A 17,588-nucleotide genomic window follows, 5' to 3' on the forward strand; every position below is an offset into this window, starting at 1 on the left:
TGTTTCCCCGGTGAAGGTCGCTATGAAGGGCGGGACACCTCGAAGCGTCATGTCGGAGTCCAACAAGCCGGATGACCCGCTGAGGAGACGGTCTCCGCGGCTGAGTTCCCCTGCTCTTCGGGCTAATTTCAAAACGGACAATAAAATGGCGCCCGCGTCCGTCGCCGTCAAACGCTCCATAACAGTGAGGAAAATCGCTCCCAGGAAAACAACCGCGCCGTCGGATCACAACAAGGAGAACACGCCGAGACGGTCGACACGGTCGGGGGACATCCAGAAGAAGGTGTCCACCCCGGGTCCCGCCCCGGACCATGGCAGCTCGTCCTCGGCGAAGAAGAAGAAGGCCGCTTTGCCCTCACCGATCCTCCCTCCATCCCCGCCGCCCTCTCGTCCCCAGCAGCCGGATCCAGAAGACGCCGTGTGGTCCCAGAAAGTGCGCCGGTCCTACAGCCGGCTCAGTGACAGGTCACTCGACGGGTCGCTCGACAGCCCCGACCCCCGTGAGACTCTGTTCGGCTTCGAGAAGCTGCAGACCCCCGAGGTGCTCCAGAGAGTGCGGCGTTGCAAGACGGGTATGGAGGCCTCCGCGTCCGTCACCGGGCTGAGCTCCTTCACGTCTCTGCTGGAGGCGGACGACGGTGGTTCGGCTCAGCCCGAGCAGGACACCAACATCCCCGGGGTGGCCGTGGTGAAGGAGAAGAGGAGGCGGAGGAAGGTGCAGCAGATCGCCACCGTGGAGCTGGACGCGCTGGCCGCAGAGATGAACGCAGTGTTCGAGGAGGCAGAGGAGTTCGAGCTGGTGGTGGAGTGACCTTAAAACTAAAAGGACTGAAGGACTCCCATGTGAAAAAAGACAGACTCTGGGATTGTGTTTTGTATATTTCTAGTTCTCTATATTGTACATTTTCATTCTTTGGAGTTTATCAGTTTGGTTTTTCATTTGAATGCTTTTATTGTGGTAGTCTAGGTCGTTATGTGCATATTGTTGTCACACATGTAGGTAGACCAGTAAGGCATCTTCTTTTTCCCCAGTATAATTAAAGCCTTTAAACTGATGATCTTTGAAACAATAAGTTGATTTAACAGAAAAACAATCTGCTTATTGAACTATTTTAAGAACCAGTTTATTGTTCTCATCAAATTTCATGCTAAAAAAAGTTTTAAAGGTGCCAAATATTCTCTGGTTCCATTTCCTCATGCAGTGAGATTTGTTACTTACGCATCAGATCATTGTAAACTGACTATTTTTGGACATTAGTTCCCATCAACTCATTTAAAGAAACTTTAGATTGGCTGATGAGGACATTAATCCTTTCGTTTCAGTTGTGATTATCTTCTGTTGTCATGCCGCCTTTGAATGAGATAAATATTTGGGCTTTGACAGTGTTTATTGTCTGAATTTTTTAAGTCACAGCATCGAGAGGAAACACAGCGGTGTTACACAGATTGTAAATATATGTGGACGCTGTAGTTGCTTTGTCAACAGAACAGTTTTTCAGGAGTGCTGTGATCTGAACACCAGAAACGAACTGTTGCTTTCAGGTGTTTCTTCCATCGTTGACCAAAGCAGCATTTTGTGTCTCCACTTAAATAATGTGTTTGCATTCACATAAGACTTTGAGACAGCACCTGTCTGTTGTTTTTGGACTGTTGTCTGTCTTCTTGACCAAAGAAGAACATAATTTTTTATTCTTGATTGACTATACATGTTAATAAATAATCAAATTCAGCCAAAATGCCAATTCACTTCACAATTGAATGGGTTTTTCGGTGGGTATGTAAATCAGTTCAGTAGTTATTGAGTTTCCTCCTCCGTGTTAATGAAACAACCGAATGCATTTCCAGTATTTAGAACTTACACAGCCGCTACACAGTGACACCAGACAGGAAACTATGCCGTTAAAAGCCTTGTTTGTAAACTCACCTTCGACAAGTCTGTTGTGCGTAAGTTTCTGTTGGATGACGGCTCTAATTACTGACCGTGTTCACTTGAATGGGGTTTAATAATATACTATAGCTGTGTGTTGAGTAACAGCACGTTCCTGCACACAGAGGTCTCCTGTGATGGTGATGAGGCAGGCTGAGTGGGTGGGCGGGTGATCCGTCTGTATTTAATGAGAATGGTGGACAGGTAGAAACACTTTTCCTCCAGAGTCTCTTAAAGGTCTAAGTGGATGTGCTGCGTAATTGACACTAACAAGGAGGGAGGGCCTTTGATTTATAGCCCATCAGTACGACTGAATACTGAGAACCAACAGTGCTCTTCAGAGTCCTGTCACATATCAGACAGTGATTCATTCATTATTTGATCATTAAACAAATATTGTTCTCAACTGAACAGAGGAATAATACATGGTCTGTTTTTATATCAGCACGATTTCATGTAATCAAACGTTGAATCAAAAATGGATAAATCAGATTATTCACACTCAAATGATTCCGAGTTAAGTTGGAGTGTTCTGGACCCACAGGTGTCCACGGCCTCTGTGCATGTTCCCCCTTTTATCTAAGTGATAATCCGACCTATTGCTGTAAAAGCAAAGACTGAGCTGCCACATCTTCCACTGACACACATTACCAGGTGGAATCATAATAAATAAACCATGAGGAGATCTCTATTTAAACACAAACAAGCGGAGGATGCTGACAAGTACATCTTCACCTGTAATAGGCAACCAACCTTTAAAAAACAACCCATCCGTGAATAAGCTATGAAGTGAGATGTTTACCTCTGCTCGGAGTGTGTCTGTGTGTGTGTGTGTGTGTGTGTGTGTGTGAGAGAACGACACACACGTGGAGAAATAATGAGTGTGTGTGTTTGAGTGTGTAGCAGTAAATCCACAATTTGCTCATGCATTTGTTTTCTTCCTGCAGGTGCCATTTCATCTTCATACTCTTCATTTGGCATTTCAGCTCCCGAGGAGAGGAGACATTTTTTTTTTCTCTCCGTCTTTCTTTCTTTCATTCTTTTTTTTTTTTTGCAGAGCACAACTCACAGTGGCTCCTGCCTCTTGTATATTTTTAACAAGGTATTCATGTCGACTTTACACTTGCACTGGAAGTTACAAACGGAGTGAAGCAGGAGCTGTCACTGCCAGAAACAGTTATTGATTTACAATGCTGCTGCTGCTGCTTTGGAGTCGGCTCATTTTTTGGGATGTTGGATATTTTACACTCATATTCATGTGTGCCCCCCCCCCATACCACCACCACCACCACCCACCCACCCACACACACACTCCCACACACACACACACACACCACCACCACATTTCACTCACGGCAGTTGTCGCTGGTTCAGCTTGACTGCTTCGTTAGGGCTCATCATTTGCATTCAGATTAATTATCTAATTACCGACAAATGTCCGGCGGCCACCCCACACTCTGGCTCGTCAGCTCTCAGCCTGTAATTATTTTAATCATTTACTTTCATCTGGAGCGTTCCTGCCATACTCCTGTGTTTAGAGGCCATTCTTAATTACCCTGCCAAGACACTCTTTTCATGAGAGGGAGGGAGGGAGAGGGGGAGAGAGGGAGGGTTGGTTTGAGGGAGAAGAGAGGAATTGGGTGAGGGAACATGTGTGTGTGTGTGGAAGAGAAAGACCAATGGGGACATGATCCAGAGGCTTTGACAGCACAGAGGAAGCTCCCTGCACTGCTGGATGCTCTTTCCTCTCTTCTTCTTCTTTTCCCCCTCTCTCTCTCTCTTTCTCCCCCCCCCTCACCCTGCCACCTCCCCCAACCAACTTCCTCATCCCTCCTCTCTCTCCCCCTCCACCCAAACCCAACCACCCACCCCCATCCCCTCCTCCACGCCCCGCTTCCACCGTTATACTTCCTCCCTTTTTCCCCTTTATCGCGAGCACACACAGGAATCGCCCGTGGGCTTCAGTGCTCTGACTGCTAATACACTGACACACACACACACACACACACACAGAGAAGCAGGCAGACAAGAGAGTCATGCGCCCTGTTTGTGGCACTCATCACCATGCACACATCTTTCCACTATCTGCCTGGAAAATCTATACTCCTCTCAGCTCATCTGTCTGTTCCTGTCTCTTCCTCTGTCTCCCACCATCCCTCCATCCATCAGACCTGCATGGCTGCACCCCACTCGTCTGTATCTGCCGCCCGTCTTTCTCTGTCCGTCCCTGGTTCCTCTCCTTCTCTAACCTCGGTGTTTGGACAGGCCCAGCGTCAGGCCTGCTGCTCCCTGTCCTCCACCAGGGGACAAGAGGTCATCTCTTCCTTCCCCCTGTGTGACCGCCTCATAATGATGCTCTCACTCAACCCCGGAGCCACTCACCCTTCTCCCCGACTGCTCTAGTTAAGAAAAACAAGAGTGAGGGGGAATGAGGGAAGGAGAGAGAGAGGGAGGGAGAGGGAGATACAAGCTCTGTAATTGGGCTCTTGAATATTTAAGTCACTGGGGATGAAAGTTTAATGAAAAGATGATTATCTACCAGTTTATCACACCACTGTTTCATATTTCATTTTCATATTCTCGTTCCGAGCTTCATTGTCCATTTGGCAGCTGCAGATACAGAGTTTAGGAGCCAGAGCGTGTTGGAACATACTGAGCGAAAAGACGAAAAGATGAAGGAGACACTTTGAAGAGACACTTAGGACCAAGAATGTCTTTAATGTGTCTTTGCTTTGTCACTTTTATTTTGTCCTTGCATTGTTTAGTTCGACAGCTGCAAATAACCAGAGTTACGATTGAGGATGTGTTGGATTATACTGCAAAAAATAGTTGAAATGACAGGACGACATGCATACAGTCATTTAAGTGATTTTATATAAAGGGATGTCAATGCACGTGACTCTTTACCACAAACCAAAAAGATATTTTTCTGTTAGAAATTGAAGTCTCTCTTTCCCACAATAGTTTTAAGATAGAATAAAGTGAGTAAACAATATAGTAACTCTGAACTGATCCCCTTTTTTAAAAATGACCATGAGGGTGCAGTATTGTATTTTCACATTGCAATGCTCTCTATGTGCGCATCAAGACTAACATGATCGTGTCCCAGTTGAGTCGAAGTCTTGAATTTCACACACATTCATTATTAGAAAACAAGTCACAGAAGGTCTGAACAATATTACTTATTGTTTAACTGCATTTATTCATTAATAAGCTGCATTACAAGAGTGGAATTGAGGAAACATTGTGTAACAAGTAAAACACAGTATCCACTTAAAATGAATCACAGACTTGATGTCGACTAGATTTGTACGATTCATTCAGTTTAATCCAGATAAACTAGAAAATTCAAACTAAATGTCTTAGACAGCCAGAATTACTGAATCATGTTTGACTATAGGACATAAACAACAACTCCTGTAGTCATAAAAATAATTTAATCAATCCAAAAAAATACCTCAAACTTTATATGGAGCAATGTAGAAATAAAGTTTTATGTCAACTATAGAATGACAACAGTTGGAGAAGAAAATATTTGAAGACATCTAAATATGGATCAAATTGAACACATTAATCTACAAATCCAGATGTGTTTGTCATTCACCAAAATATAAAAAAAATCCTGTATCAATAATTTTATCTACATCTGAATCTGAATCTGAATCTGAATCTGCACCAAAACGTACCAGGTTCTCTCCAGACCCAGGAAACACCCTCCACCGAGTGAGAGGGAAATATGTTTTGTTGTTTTTGCGTTTTCCTGCTAACAAAGAAACAAACAAAGAAACAAACATGGCGCTCAGTAAAGTTCAGTTCCCTTCAATTCAATTGAGCTGTTCTGAATTACAAACACTCACAGATCTCAGCCCCTTAGATGTGCCTGATTATTCAATTAGTAATTACACACTGGAAATGGATGAAACTGGTGAAATGGCCCAATCTCGCAGTGTTAAAAATAATTCCTCGAGCCAACCCCTGATCCGAATCGACACCAGTTTCTATCCTGATCTGTACCACATCCTCAGTTTTCGAGTCATCCTGCTAACAAACAAACAAACACAGATTAAAAACAAACCAACTCAAAAGCAAACTGAGAGAAGTCAACCTCAGTGTCATCGATGGTAAAAATGGCCCTGCACATGTTCTGTCGTGAGCTTTAAATACAAAGACCTGGTTTCTCTCTGATTTAACAAGTGCGTGTGCTTAGACGCAGATGAAGAGATGGCTTGACTTCCAGCTTCTTTGGCTTAAAGCATCAGACGGTAACTTAACTCGCCGATTTCAGCCCGTTCTGCTGATTGTGTTTCACCTCCACAAACACCCTGAAGACAGTTCAATAAAAAAAAAAAAAAGCACAAGGACACTCTTTCCTTTATTTAATTGCGCCGGATAAACAGACGGCTGTTTGTTATTCATTCTCATTATTCATAATAGTCGGGACATTAATCCCTTTTTTGCTGGAAGATGGTGCGGGGGAAAAAAAGAGGCATTGAGCGTCGTGCCGCTTTGACGTGTAGCACTTTTCGCCCAAACCCCAGTGGAATAACGGGGACTGTGGAGTTTTGAGGGGGGATTATGTTGAGAACCCACACGCAGCCTCGGGCCACAGTTTGGAATGGGGACACAGTTGGGATGGCAGAGATTAGAGACCGTACCTTGTGTGGTGCAAAGAGGCCATTTCCAGGCAAAGACATGGGGGGGGGGGGGGTGGTTGGCGGGGACAATCTTCTCTGATAGATTCACTCTGGTAATAAGACTTTATTGTGAATGCATGAAAACAAAGATAAGAGGTGATTCTTCCATTAAAGCCCAGATAAGTTTAGAATGTGTTGTTTGATTAATCTACTGGAGTTAAAATGCAACGTTTAACAGTTTTTCTCATCGTCTGCTCGCCGCCATATGTTGACGTCTGCAATCGAAGAACCAGTCTGAAAGGAAGCCACTGGGGGGGGGGTTGCGTTAAAGAGTGCGTTAACCCGGCTTCGTGAGTTACTTGGCATTCGCTTAATGCTCCCTGGAAAAAAAAAAATATGAGGGATTCTACGATGCTTATCAGTTTAATCCACAATTACACGGCGCTGAGGCAGGCCGCGACCCTCACCGCTTGTCGCCTTTGTGGACGGGGTGTCACCGTTTAGCCCCATCTCTAGGAGAGGTGGGGGCGGGGGGGGGCCTGGGAGACCGTGTTCCGTCTCCGGGGTCGAAGGGTTGGGCTGGGTTTGAGGGGTGGGGGGGGGTAGAGGAGAAAAGAAAAAGAGCAAGTTAAATGGGAGTGACAGTCTGCAAACATTCCTGTCGGCAGCTGCCGTGTGCGGCATTCTCCGTATACTAGTTCAACCCACCCCTCCGCACGGTGACCGGGGCCCCCACCCCCGACCCCCCTGAGCCCCGGCACACGCACCTGCCGCTCCCAGCCTCGCTTTCACCGACAGCCAGATAATCTATGGGCGGGTCGCAGCCGGGCCTTCTCTCAATGTGCTCTTGAGAAAACCCCTTATGCGTGAAAGAGCCCCCTTTCTCCGTCTTTTGTCCAACACAGTTTTATGGGACACCATTGGGCATTATGAGGTTTGGGGGATTTTTCACGGGACTCTATAGAAGGGTATAATCCTTTCAGGCACGGGACGAATAAAAAAGTTTTAACCTGCTGTTTTCATATTTATTAGCTGGTTATAGCAGACGAGGCAGCTGAAGCATCCACACACAACCCTCCCTCCCCTCCCCCTCCTCACACACACACACACTTCACGTCCTGGAATTGACAAGCATCTTGAGTAGGGGTGGGGGGGGGGGGTTATAATGGAGCTGATTGCTTTAACTGATTCAGTCCAGAGAGTCAAGTGGGCGAGTGACACTCAGGTCATGAAGGCCTGTTGTGTGCTGACGGTTGTGAGTCAGTCAACAGGTTGTGACAACACGTCGTCACTTGTTTCAGCTCATGAAGTTTAAAGTTTAAAGGAAACTTTTGACCTGTTTCCTTTGTCAGTTTACACGTTGAGCTCAAAGCTTTCGGAACGATTTAGATTTTTCTACACATGTTGTTGACGCGCTTGTAAATGATTTAAAGTTTTAAAACGGTGCTCGATCATAATCAACAGTTATCAACGTGTGAGAAATGTAATTAAAGTGTTCAGTGTAACCAGGATCCTCAGATCAGATCCAAAAAATAAACCAGCTGCACTTCTGCATCAATGTTATTGAAAATAGAACCATACTGAATATTTACACATTACATGACAGGAATAAAGAAAAGAGGAAAAACTTATCCATCCATCCATCTCTCGCTATCTCTCTCTGTCTATCTATCTGTCTCTCTCTCTCTCTCTCTCTCTCTCTATCTATCCATCTATCTATCTATCTATCTTTCTGTCTATCTATCTACTGTATCTCTCTCGCTCTCTCTCTATCTATCTATCTATCTATCTATATATCCATCTATCTTTCTGTCTATCTATCTACTGTATCTCTCTCTCTCTCTTTCTCTATCTATCTATCTATCTATCAATCTATCTTTCTCTCTCTCTCTCTATCCCTCTCCCCCTTGCTCTATCTATCTATCTACTGTATATCAATCTATCTTTCTGTCTCTCTCTCTCTCTCTCTCTCTCTCTATCTATCTATCCATCTATCTATCTATCTTTCTGTCTATCTATCTACTGTATCTCTCTCTCGCTCTCTCTCTATCTATCTATCTATCTATCCATCTATCTTTCTGTCTATCCCTCTCCCCCTTGCTCTATCTATCTATCTAATGTATATCTCTCTCTTTCTATCTTTCTGTCTCTCTCTCTCTCTCTCTCTCTCTCTCTCTATCTATCTATCTATCTATCCATCTATCTATCTATCTATCTATCCATCTATCTGTGTCTATGTGTTGTTTCTCCTCTGACGACAGGTCTTTCTATCCAGTTCATCATACTCGGGCCTCGGGCAGCAGCCACCCTCACCCCTCCTCACCCCTCCCCTCCTAACTCCCTTCATCCCTCCCTCCCCTGCCTCCCTACTCCTCTACCTCCCTCCCTCCATCCCCTCCATCCCCTCCACCACCCCCTTTCTGTCAAAGCTGATTGTTTCCACGCCAGCAGAGTGCTGCGGGCGAACACACTGTCACACTACATCAGGCAGAGGGAAGAAGGGGAGAGAGAGTGGATGATAGGGTATATATGTATTTCTCTGTTCAAAAAAAAAAAACAGAAGCTCCTCACAACAGCTAAAGCTGCGGCTGCAGCAGGGATTCCCAAACTTTTCATGTCAAGGGCACAGACCCCAGATTCTGTCCTGAGGAATCTTAATCTGAAGGACTGTGTGATCTTAATCTGAAGCTCGACTTCGACCTGAATGAAGCGAATGTGAAGGTTTTTCGTCGCATTATAGAAATGAGGTGAAAGTCTTTAGCTTGTTTCTGATATCGAAGCATGAAATGTGCATTTTGGAACTTTTAGACGATAATAAAAGAACATGAAACCGTTTTTACAAGCTGCACGCTGAAATCCACTGTGTCCAAATTGACCCAGTTTGAGTCGACATGTCTCAGCGCTTGTATGGAAGCGTTGACTTGACCCAGTCATCGTGTGAGTTTTAGTTTTATTGCTGGTTTCGTTTCTCAAACTGGGTCAAAAATAATTAGTGTCAAACAAATTCACATTTTAACACAGAATTTGATTTTTTGAGGTTTTTTTTTTTTACTCAAACTATAAATATGATCATTTGTACCATTGTGTTGACAACTTTATTCTTAAAGTTACCACAAGAAGTAAAGATTGATTCACCAGTTTGAAGTTGCCATTGAATTTGATTGGTTGTCAGTGTTTCTATCTTTCATCAAAATGATTGATTTTGTGTATTTGTTTTGTTACACTTCTCATTGGTGTGTCGGCCTTTTTCTTTATCGCCATCTGGGTTTTTTTAATCTTAAATAAAATATGTTTGTTTGAACCAGTGTTACACAATCACCTCAGGCTCTGTTGTTTTAAACTGGCACAATTATCTTTTGACAGTTGTATAAAACAATAAATTACATTGAGACGGCAAAAGATCTGTGAACATGACGACGACAGTAGTTGTCACCAAATTGTTTCTCTCTTTCTTTCTTCCCTTGTCAAATACTCTCAATGACCGTGTGTCTTTTTCTTTCCAGTTACTGGTCTCGTAGAAACATTAGACATTTTGTTTTGTTTACTTTTCTCTCCTGTTCGTCGACACAGTTTCTGGGTCCTGACCCCGAGTCGCTCTGCATGTCATTATTCAACATGCAGTGACAAACACTCTTCTCCTCCCAGTGGGGGCCCTTTCATGGATCCCAGGTGGCCCCCAGTTTAGAGAACCTCTCACATTGATCCACACATGTGCACACTGCTGCCCCCTGGCGTCGAAGCACGGAAACAAGCACAGGTGAAGGTCTGATCCGAGCTGGTCTGTGATGGAGTGTCTCCCCCTCGTGGACACTATTCACTGACGTGTGTTTAGAACAGAGCTGTGTGTGTGTGTGTGTGTGTGTGTTTATTTAACTACTTTAATGTTTTCACGAACAAACTTTAAATATATTTCTATTTCTTTGGACGTCTGAAGAGATGGGAGAACATTGACATTTGCTTTACTGTGATTTTACCCTTGTGATGTTTTACTGCTGCACTTAATTATCGTGTTTGTAATGATCAAATAGACAATAAACTCATTAATTAATCACTACACACATAAAGACGTCTATAATGGCAGGTAAATGTTTCCGAAAAATAAACGTCAAATGTCTGTTTTTGGAGGAAAAGCAGTGCACGTTAACACTGTGTGTGTGAATATATTTTCACCATGCAGAAAGCATTAGAAAAAGCTTTGCTCAGAATGTCATATGACTTCCCTGAGCACAGTGTGAGCCACAGGCAGAAGCGTTGTGATCGTTTCTCTGTGGACCACCGGCTTCAAAACCCTCTGTCAGAGACAGAGACACACTGGTGCATGAAGTGTATTAAAACACAGAAAGATGCAGATCCTCCTCCTGGTGCCCCATGTCGCCGTGGGGGGTGCCACCACCAGGCCCAGCTGTGCACACCTCTCTGCTCCCCAGGAAGTTGTTCATTGACACACACACACACACACACACACACACACACACACACACACACACACACACACACCACACCTCATACAGCGAGGACACTTTCTTTTCTTTGACCTTTCAGCCCTTTGGTTGACCAGGAGTTTGACCTCTGACCTTCTGGAGAAGTTCCAGCCAAACTGCTCAGGCCCAGATTTGATCCACACTGTCCTCCGGCCCACATACGATGATGGCACTCGGGTTGGGCCAGAACTGAGCCACAGTACCACATGTCAACAAAAGGTGCCAAAAGTATTAACTGTCCAACTAATAAATATTACTAAACCATTTAGAAAATGTGTCTCATCAGAGGGTGGAACTGAAGTTGAGTGTGTTTTCCTCTCAGTCACTGGATGAAATGGTTGTTTCTCCCACCAGAGGATATTTTCATGCTGGAACCTAAAACATTGTCACATGTAAATGTGCTGACTCTGTCCCTGAGGCAGATCTGCTCAGGAGCAGCTCCTCTCCTGTGTTGTTGAAGCTTTTCGGGCTCATCTCTCTCCATGTTTCACGCGAACCAACTACCCTGAAATCACGTCTTGGTCGTTTACACAATCAAAGACGTGTTTCTTTGTAGAGGTTTGCTGCCCGCACCGTCGCTTCCAGTGTCTGTCCCGGTGTAAACGTGTTATCCGCTCAGCTGTGGCGCCTCCAAGACATCCACCTTCAGCCAGAGAACAAGGGATCAATATGTAAATGGCCTCAGACTTCCACAGCCATGTCTGCGTCCAACAGAGGCGATAAGCTTTGGAAATAAACTGGGAGTTATGGTTTGGAGGCATATAGCCGAGGATTATCCCAAACTGGCCCCGGGGTTTGGCTCTCTCCCTGCGCGCAACCGGACCGGACCGGCAGGGCCCCGGGGCGCAGACTCGCAGCCTCCCCGGGGGGCCTCCTGCTCGGGTGAGGGCCCCCACGACTCAGCTCAGGATTGGAGATTATAGGGTGGCAGTGGTATCTCTCTGCACACACACACACACACATGCAAAGAGGTGAGATGATGTCTCTGCGCCCGCGGCTGCAGCCATGCCCCGTAAAGATTGACGCCTGAGCCTCACACGGCTATCACACTCCCCGCAGAACACACACAGCCCGGCCCCTTGTGATGAGCCCGATACAAAACAACTTTGTTCAGCTGACAAAGAAGCAATTGTGCGCTGAAAGGTCATTTGCCCGGAGGCCTCGAGTGCAGCAAGTACAGAAGATAAAAAAAAAAAAAGTGAACTCCTTCAGTTCTATCTGCACTGAGGGAGCTTTGATAAAAACCTGCTCCTTGAAATCAACATACTGATCTGGGATGAATTGAAAGCTCTGGGCTCTTAAAGTGGGAATTATCCCCAAACCCCCCTCATGTTAATGTGTCAGAGATAAAAATAAACTTTAATTTCATTAGATCACATCTTAACAGTGTACGGACAAAAAAACTAAACACAACACTGAGGTATAAGGTCGTTTTATTTATTCTTTATTCTATTATAATTATGTACAGCATCTATAAATCATCTCTTACACTTAAATCTATTCTCAAATTATTTTTTGGTACAGGCAGAGTCTTCTTCACACACGTCAATACAAGCGATGACAACATATCCACACAGAACTTTTTGCATATAAACATTTTAATCTCACATAAAGTTTTTTTTTTTTTCATTGCTCCGATAAGAATACATCTTAAAATCATACGTTTGGTTTGGAGACGGGACATTTAAGTCTTCTTGAATGAAGATGAGTTGAACACTTATTGCTCTGGTAAAGAAAATCAACAAAAACTCAGGTTTTTGCGTCATTGCAATCAGCAACATGAGTGTGAGTCACTAAAATGAAAAACAGGATGATGGGAGATTGTGTTTTCTCGGGGGGGAGGGGGGGGGGGGGAGTTTATGGTGGTCGAGAACTCAACGCTCTGCGAATTAAGAAAACACACAGAAATAAAAACACGTGTAAATTGTACACATGCAAACACAGAAACAACTGCGAGTTGTAAAAAACGACACCGGGACTATTTCCGAGGGACCCAAAAAGTTTGTGAAGTTCCATCAATGCAGACGTCAATTACTTCACATTGAACTACAGCAGGTTCACCACTCTTTTGGGTCCCCTGGAATCATTTCCTGTGTCGCAATTCGCAGTGCGTTTCTGTGTTGTGACTTTTTGCAGACTTGTTGTTTTCTTAATTTGCAGAACTTTGAGCTCTCTCGGCCACCGTAGAAATGTCTTCAGGACAGAGCTAAAGTCCTGTCGGTCCCTCCCTCCTCATGACTGTCCGACAGCAGCGGTGGGAGTGGCGTTGACCACCGTGGCGGCGGCAGCGCCCATGCGCAGCAGTTCCTTCCTGTGGGTGAGGATGACGTCGAAGCTGGACTGCAGGCGGTTCTGCTGCTCCTGCACGTGGCCCTGCAGCGTGCGCACCCAGCGGATCAGCGCCAGGCGACGATACATGGTCAGCTGCACCTGGTGCTTCTCCATCTCCTGGGCCTTGAAGCGCTCACGGTCCCGCAGAGTCCACACGGCGTCCATCAGCTCGCCGTCTGAGTCTGAAGATTGGTTTTGGCCATCTCGCTCCTCTGTTCCCTCCTCCCGAAGGTTTCCCAGCAGGCTTCCTGTCAGCGACTTGCGGCTGAAGCTGTGGTGTCGTGCAGCTGGTTCTCGGTTGCTGTTTGAGGGCCGGTCGCCGTCGTGCTGGTTGGATTTTGGTTCACCGACTCCAATGCGATCCCAGCCTCCCATCAGCATCCCCTCGCCGCCGCCGCCGCTCTCCAGGTTGAGGGAGGACATGCTGCTGCCGGACCGGTAGCTGTACTCGGACCCAGAGTCGCTGTCACCCCATTCGTCACCATCCTCCAGCTCCACCAATCCATTTTCCTCTTCTCGTCCTCTGAATCCCGAGCTGCCTTTCCTCCTCTGCAGCTGTTTCATCGCTCGCTGCTTCATCTCATTTTGACTCATCATCATCATCATCACCCCTCCCTCCTCTTCCTCCATCCTCCTTTCCTCTGCTCCATCCGGGGGAACTCGCCCATACCCGTCCTCCCCGCTCTCGATTTCGGGCAGGGGCTCCAGGGGGCTCCAGCAGGGCATGCGGGATCGCTGTGCGTTGTGGTGATGCGACGGCGTGGAGGTCGGAGGTTCACGACCCAACGGGCCCAAGCTGCGGGGACGCACCTGGTTCCGGTTCTCGTCCCCTCCTCCGTTGCCAGTGTAGCCCTCGTCATCTTTCCCGGGCAGGAAGTTGAAGTTGCCGTCTTTGTCGTTTCGAAACGAGGAGGGGGACTTGTTGTTCGTGCCTCCCTGACCTCGGTAGCCTGAGTTCAGCGGCTGGTCCTGATGGTGGAGCATCACTGACCTCGACTGAACCTCACTGAAACGACAAGGAGACGACGTTACGGCACAATTTACCTTCAGCTCAACTCTACAAGAATTTCAGATATTTGTTGGTCTTGGTGAAAGTTGTGAGAGGAAAAAGAACAAAAAGCAACAGCGGATAACGACCTCTTCTAAATTGCATCGTCAGGCATTAAATATCGAAATCGATCTTCTGCCTTGAGACCTTGAAGATTCGCGAGGAAAAGTGTGAAACCAAGGACATAACAACAACAGCCCTGTTCACACAGAACAAGCTTATCAGATGTTTGACTCCGAGACAAATCACAGCTTGTTCACTCAGCCCTGAACTCTCTAGGCTCGGACGCACGGCACTCCCAAGAAGTTCCTTGATTTTTTTTGGGGGGGGGGGGAAACAAGCGAGACGTTCAGCTGCGTTAACAGGAACGTGACAGAAACAGACTCTGGCAGCAAAAGTAAACACAGAGGAAACAATTTTTTGCAGCTGGATTTTAGACGGGTTTAACAAGTCGGGGGAAATGTTGCAGAGGTAAATCTAAAAGAACGGAATGGAAGAAGGATGAACAGAGGGAACAATAAAAGTACACACACACACACACACACACACACACACACACACACACACACACACACACACAGATCGAACCCAACTCCTTGTTTGTGTCTGTAACTACAGGCTGGTCTGTGCACTCCACTTCTATTAACATCAAATATTTACATGTCTCCTCAGAATGGAAATCTCTCTAATCCTGACTCCAGGCTGCTGTCAATCATTGCCCCCTCCCTCCACCCTTCATCCTTCATCCTCCTCATCCTCTCCTGTGCCCGCGCGTCCACGTGGTGCTGAAGGACAGCGACTGTATGGCCCTGTCGCGGGATCGCGCACCCATCATCATCATCATCAGACTGATGTTTCATGACGAAGATGTGATTTAAAAAAAACTGATCAATGCAAAAAAATCGATGTCTGTCTCTCGGATGAGCTGTTTTTATAAATGAAACGTCATCAATAATAACAAACAATGATGAAAATCTGGTCTCTGTCGTTGACAACATGGCTGAAATAACAGAAAGAAGATGGTAAATGACATTAACGCGATGAGGAAAAATAAAAAATAATACCGAGTCGGTCCTCGCGGTGGGTGGATGCTTCTGATCTGCGCTAAAAGACGCACGGATGCGCGCGGACGGCGACGGAAAACGGTGACGAAGCGGCCAATGGCGGAGCTGGAGGTCTGCATGTTTCCCAGCTGAGCGATGGAAGTCAACACCACCACCGCCTCACATCCGAAACCCGCACACACACACACACGAAACACAAGAGACCAGGGGAGAAGAAGAGAGGAGCTCCATGTTCTCCTCTGGATGAGAGGAAACCAGAGAAAGATGGATGGAAAGCGCTGCGTTACGTAACGCTCACCCCATGTCAGTGCTGCGTCCTCTCTATCCTCCTCCTCAGAACAAACAGACTCACACTCACACTCGATCATCTCCTGCTCTCCGGTTGCATAAGTGACAAACATGTGGGGATATATTTGCATGAGGTTGTAGTTTGTTCTCACCGTTTCTGGTCGCTTGGCTGCTGGATGGAGACGCTGCGCCCTCCCAGTGTTTCCCCTCCTCCTCCTCCTCCTCCTCCTCCGAGCCTCCTGCGTGATGTTTATCTTCCTCTCTCCTCCTCCTCCTCCTCCTCGCACCAGCACTGGAGCGATGAGACTGAGCTGAGCAGTGAGCAACACTTCCTGAACTGGGCTGGACCCAGAAGGAAACAGGATGAACAGAAACAATGTGAGGATGTAGGTGTTGGTCGTTTCACTGTGATGAAGCTACAGCAACACGTCCACAAACACACAGTACACGTATTTATGTATGTATACGAACATAATTATACACACACAAAAATATGTGCACACAAATATACACAGGCACACACAGAATATACATATATGTATGTATATAGATACATTAATTCATGTACATATACATATCTACATGTATATAGATACATTAATTCATGTACATATACATATCTACATGCATATATAACATTAAAACACATATATGTATATTATTCATACATACAGTAAATATAAAAACACATGTATGATAACCAGCAGCCACATGATGTCCTGGAGTTTACATCATTTTAAGACCTCACTGATCTGATCTGTTTGTTTCTTCAGCCCGATGGAAACAAACTGTTCTTTCATGCGTCCACACAGACTCCAGTGTTTGTTAATGACGACTCTGAAGTGGACATGACTTTAGAAGAACCGGTGACACATGTTGACTAGACGACTCTGTGTCTGTGAGACTTTCTATATATATATGACCATGTGACCTGACAACACATATAAATAAGTGTAATTGAACATTTTAAGGTTGGAATAATCTTCACTGCTGGGGGGGGGGGGGAGTAGAAATCACATATTTCTGTGTTGTGTCCTATGTGAGCTTGAGTAATGAGATTTAGCAAATGTTTCACGTGTTCATGATTTATATATTTTCTTATGTTTCATTTATTTTATGTTCAAGTCTGTGTGTGTTCTCTATTTTACCATTGAAAACAAATGCACCTGTGGGGACTGTAAAGTTAAAGATCCCCTGCAGCGACTGGAGAGGATCCAGTCAGAGTTACTTCTCTTTAGTTAAGCTGCAACGTGCACCTGCTCAGTCTATGACACAGTTATCACTCCAGTTTGATTCTGCTCTTTTCTTTTAAAGGGTAGAATATTCGGATATCTCCATCTCGGGGAAAATGTTTGAGTTTGATTGCAAATAATTTTTCTTCTTAAAAAATAAAAAACATAGATTTGGTTCAACCGTCATTAAGAACCAGTTCTGTTCATGTTTCTCTCATCACCTTCATCTTATTGACAAAAGAGGTCGTGCCCCCTGACGGTCGTGGAAAAGCATCCTGGGAAATGGAGGAAAGCATCCACTGAATTTGAAGCAGAACAGTTAATTCCTAAACTGCCAGTGAGGTAAGGAACACATCATTGTGCAGTTGTGTGTGAGGCGCCTCTGAGGATGGATTTTTTTCTTTTTTTGTAAATCAAGTTGTCTACAGTTACAGGTTGTTACCCACAATGCAACACTAACAGCCAACGTCATATCTGCAGCCTTTGCCGAGGGAGGGCTTACAGGATTTGACGTGGTGTGATATTTTTCCAAACTGGTTAGTGACTGCTTTTGTGATTGTCAATCTCAGATCAAAGGGCATGG

At 45.4% G+C, this 17,588-nt stretch overlaps 2 protein-coding genes across 4 annotated transcripts; one reads left to right on the forward strand and one right to left on the reverse strand.

Annotated features, from left to right (window-relative positions):
- Nucleotides 1–22: 22 nt before the first annotated feature.
- On the forward strand, nt 23–1,736 carry cdca5 (cell division cycle associated 5). Its single transcript, XM_020103758.2, has one exon. The coding sequence runs from the start codon at nt 23–25 to the stop codon at nt 809–811; it is 789 nt and encodes a 262-aa protein (XP_019959317.2). The 3' UTR covers nt 812–1,736.
- Nucleotides 1,737–12,458: 10,722 nt separating this feature from the next.
- On the reverse strand, nt 12,459–16,058 carry LOC109639983 (uncharacterized). 3 transcript variants are annotated; one of them, XM_020103740.2, is made up of 2 exons: nt 15,926–16,058; nt 12,459–14,379 (listed from the first exon to the last, which is right to left on the reverse strand). In XM_020103740.2, exon 2 carries the CDS (start codon nt 14,355–14,357, stop codon nt 13,275–13,277), a length of 1,083 nt encoding a protein of 360 aa, XP_019959299.2. In that variant the 5' UTR covers nt 14,358–14,379; nt 15,926–16,058; the 3' UTR covers nt 12,459–13,274. The 3 variants fall into 3 exon arrangements, with proteins under 3 accessions (XP_019959299.2, XP_019959298.2, XP_019959297.2); XM_020103739.2 differs by lacking the exon at nt 15,926–16,058 and adding an exon at nt 15,784–15,919; XM_020103738.2 differs by lacking the exon at nt 15,926–16,058 and adding an exon at nt 15,486–15,788.
- Nucleotides 16,059–17,588: the final 1,530 nt, after the last annotated feature.

Source organism: Paralichthys olivaceus, chromosome 20 (assembly GCF_024713975.1).
Source record: "Paralichthys olivaceus isolate ysfri-2021 chromosome 20, ASM2471397v2, whole genome shotgun sequence".
NCBI lineage: Eukaryota > Metazoa > Chordata > Actinopteri > Pleuronectiformes > Paralichthyidae > Paralichthys > Paralichthys olivaceus.

Coding starts and splice junctions, on each gene's coding strand:
- cdca5 (XM_020103758.2), top strand. CDS start 23: ATGAAGGGCGGGACACCTCGAAGCGTCATGTCGGAGTCCAACAAGCCG.
- LOC109639983 (XM_020103738.2), bottom strand. CDS start 15,604: ATGCAGACCTCCAGCTCCGCCATTGGCCGCTTCGTCACCGTTTTCCGT. Junction 14,380..15,485: donor CCACCGCGAGGACCGACTCG/GTATTATTTTTT, acceptor TTGTCGTTTCAG/TGAGGTTCAGTCGAGGTCAG.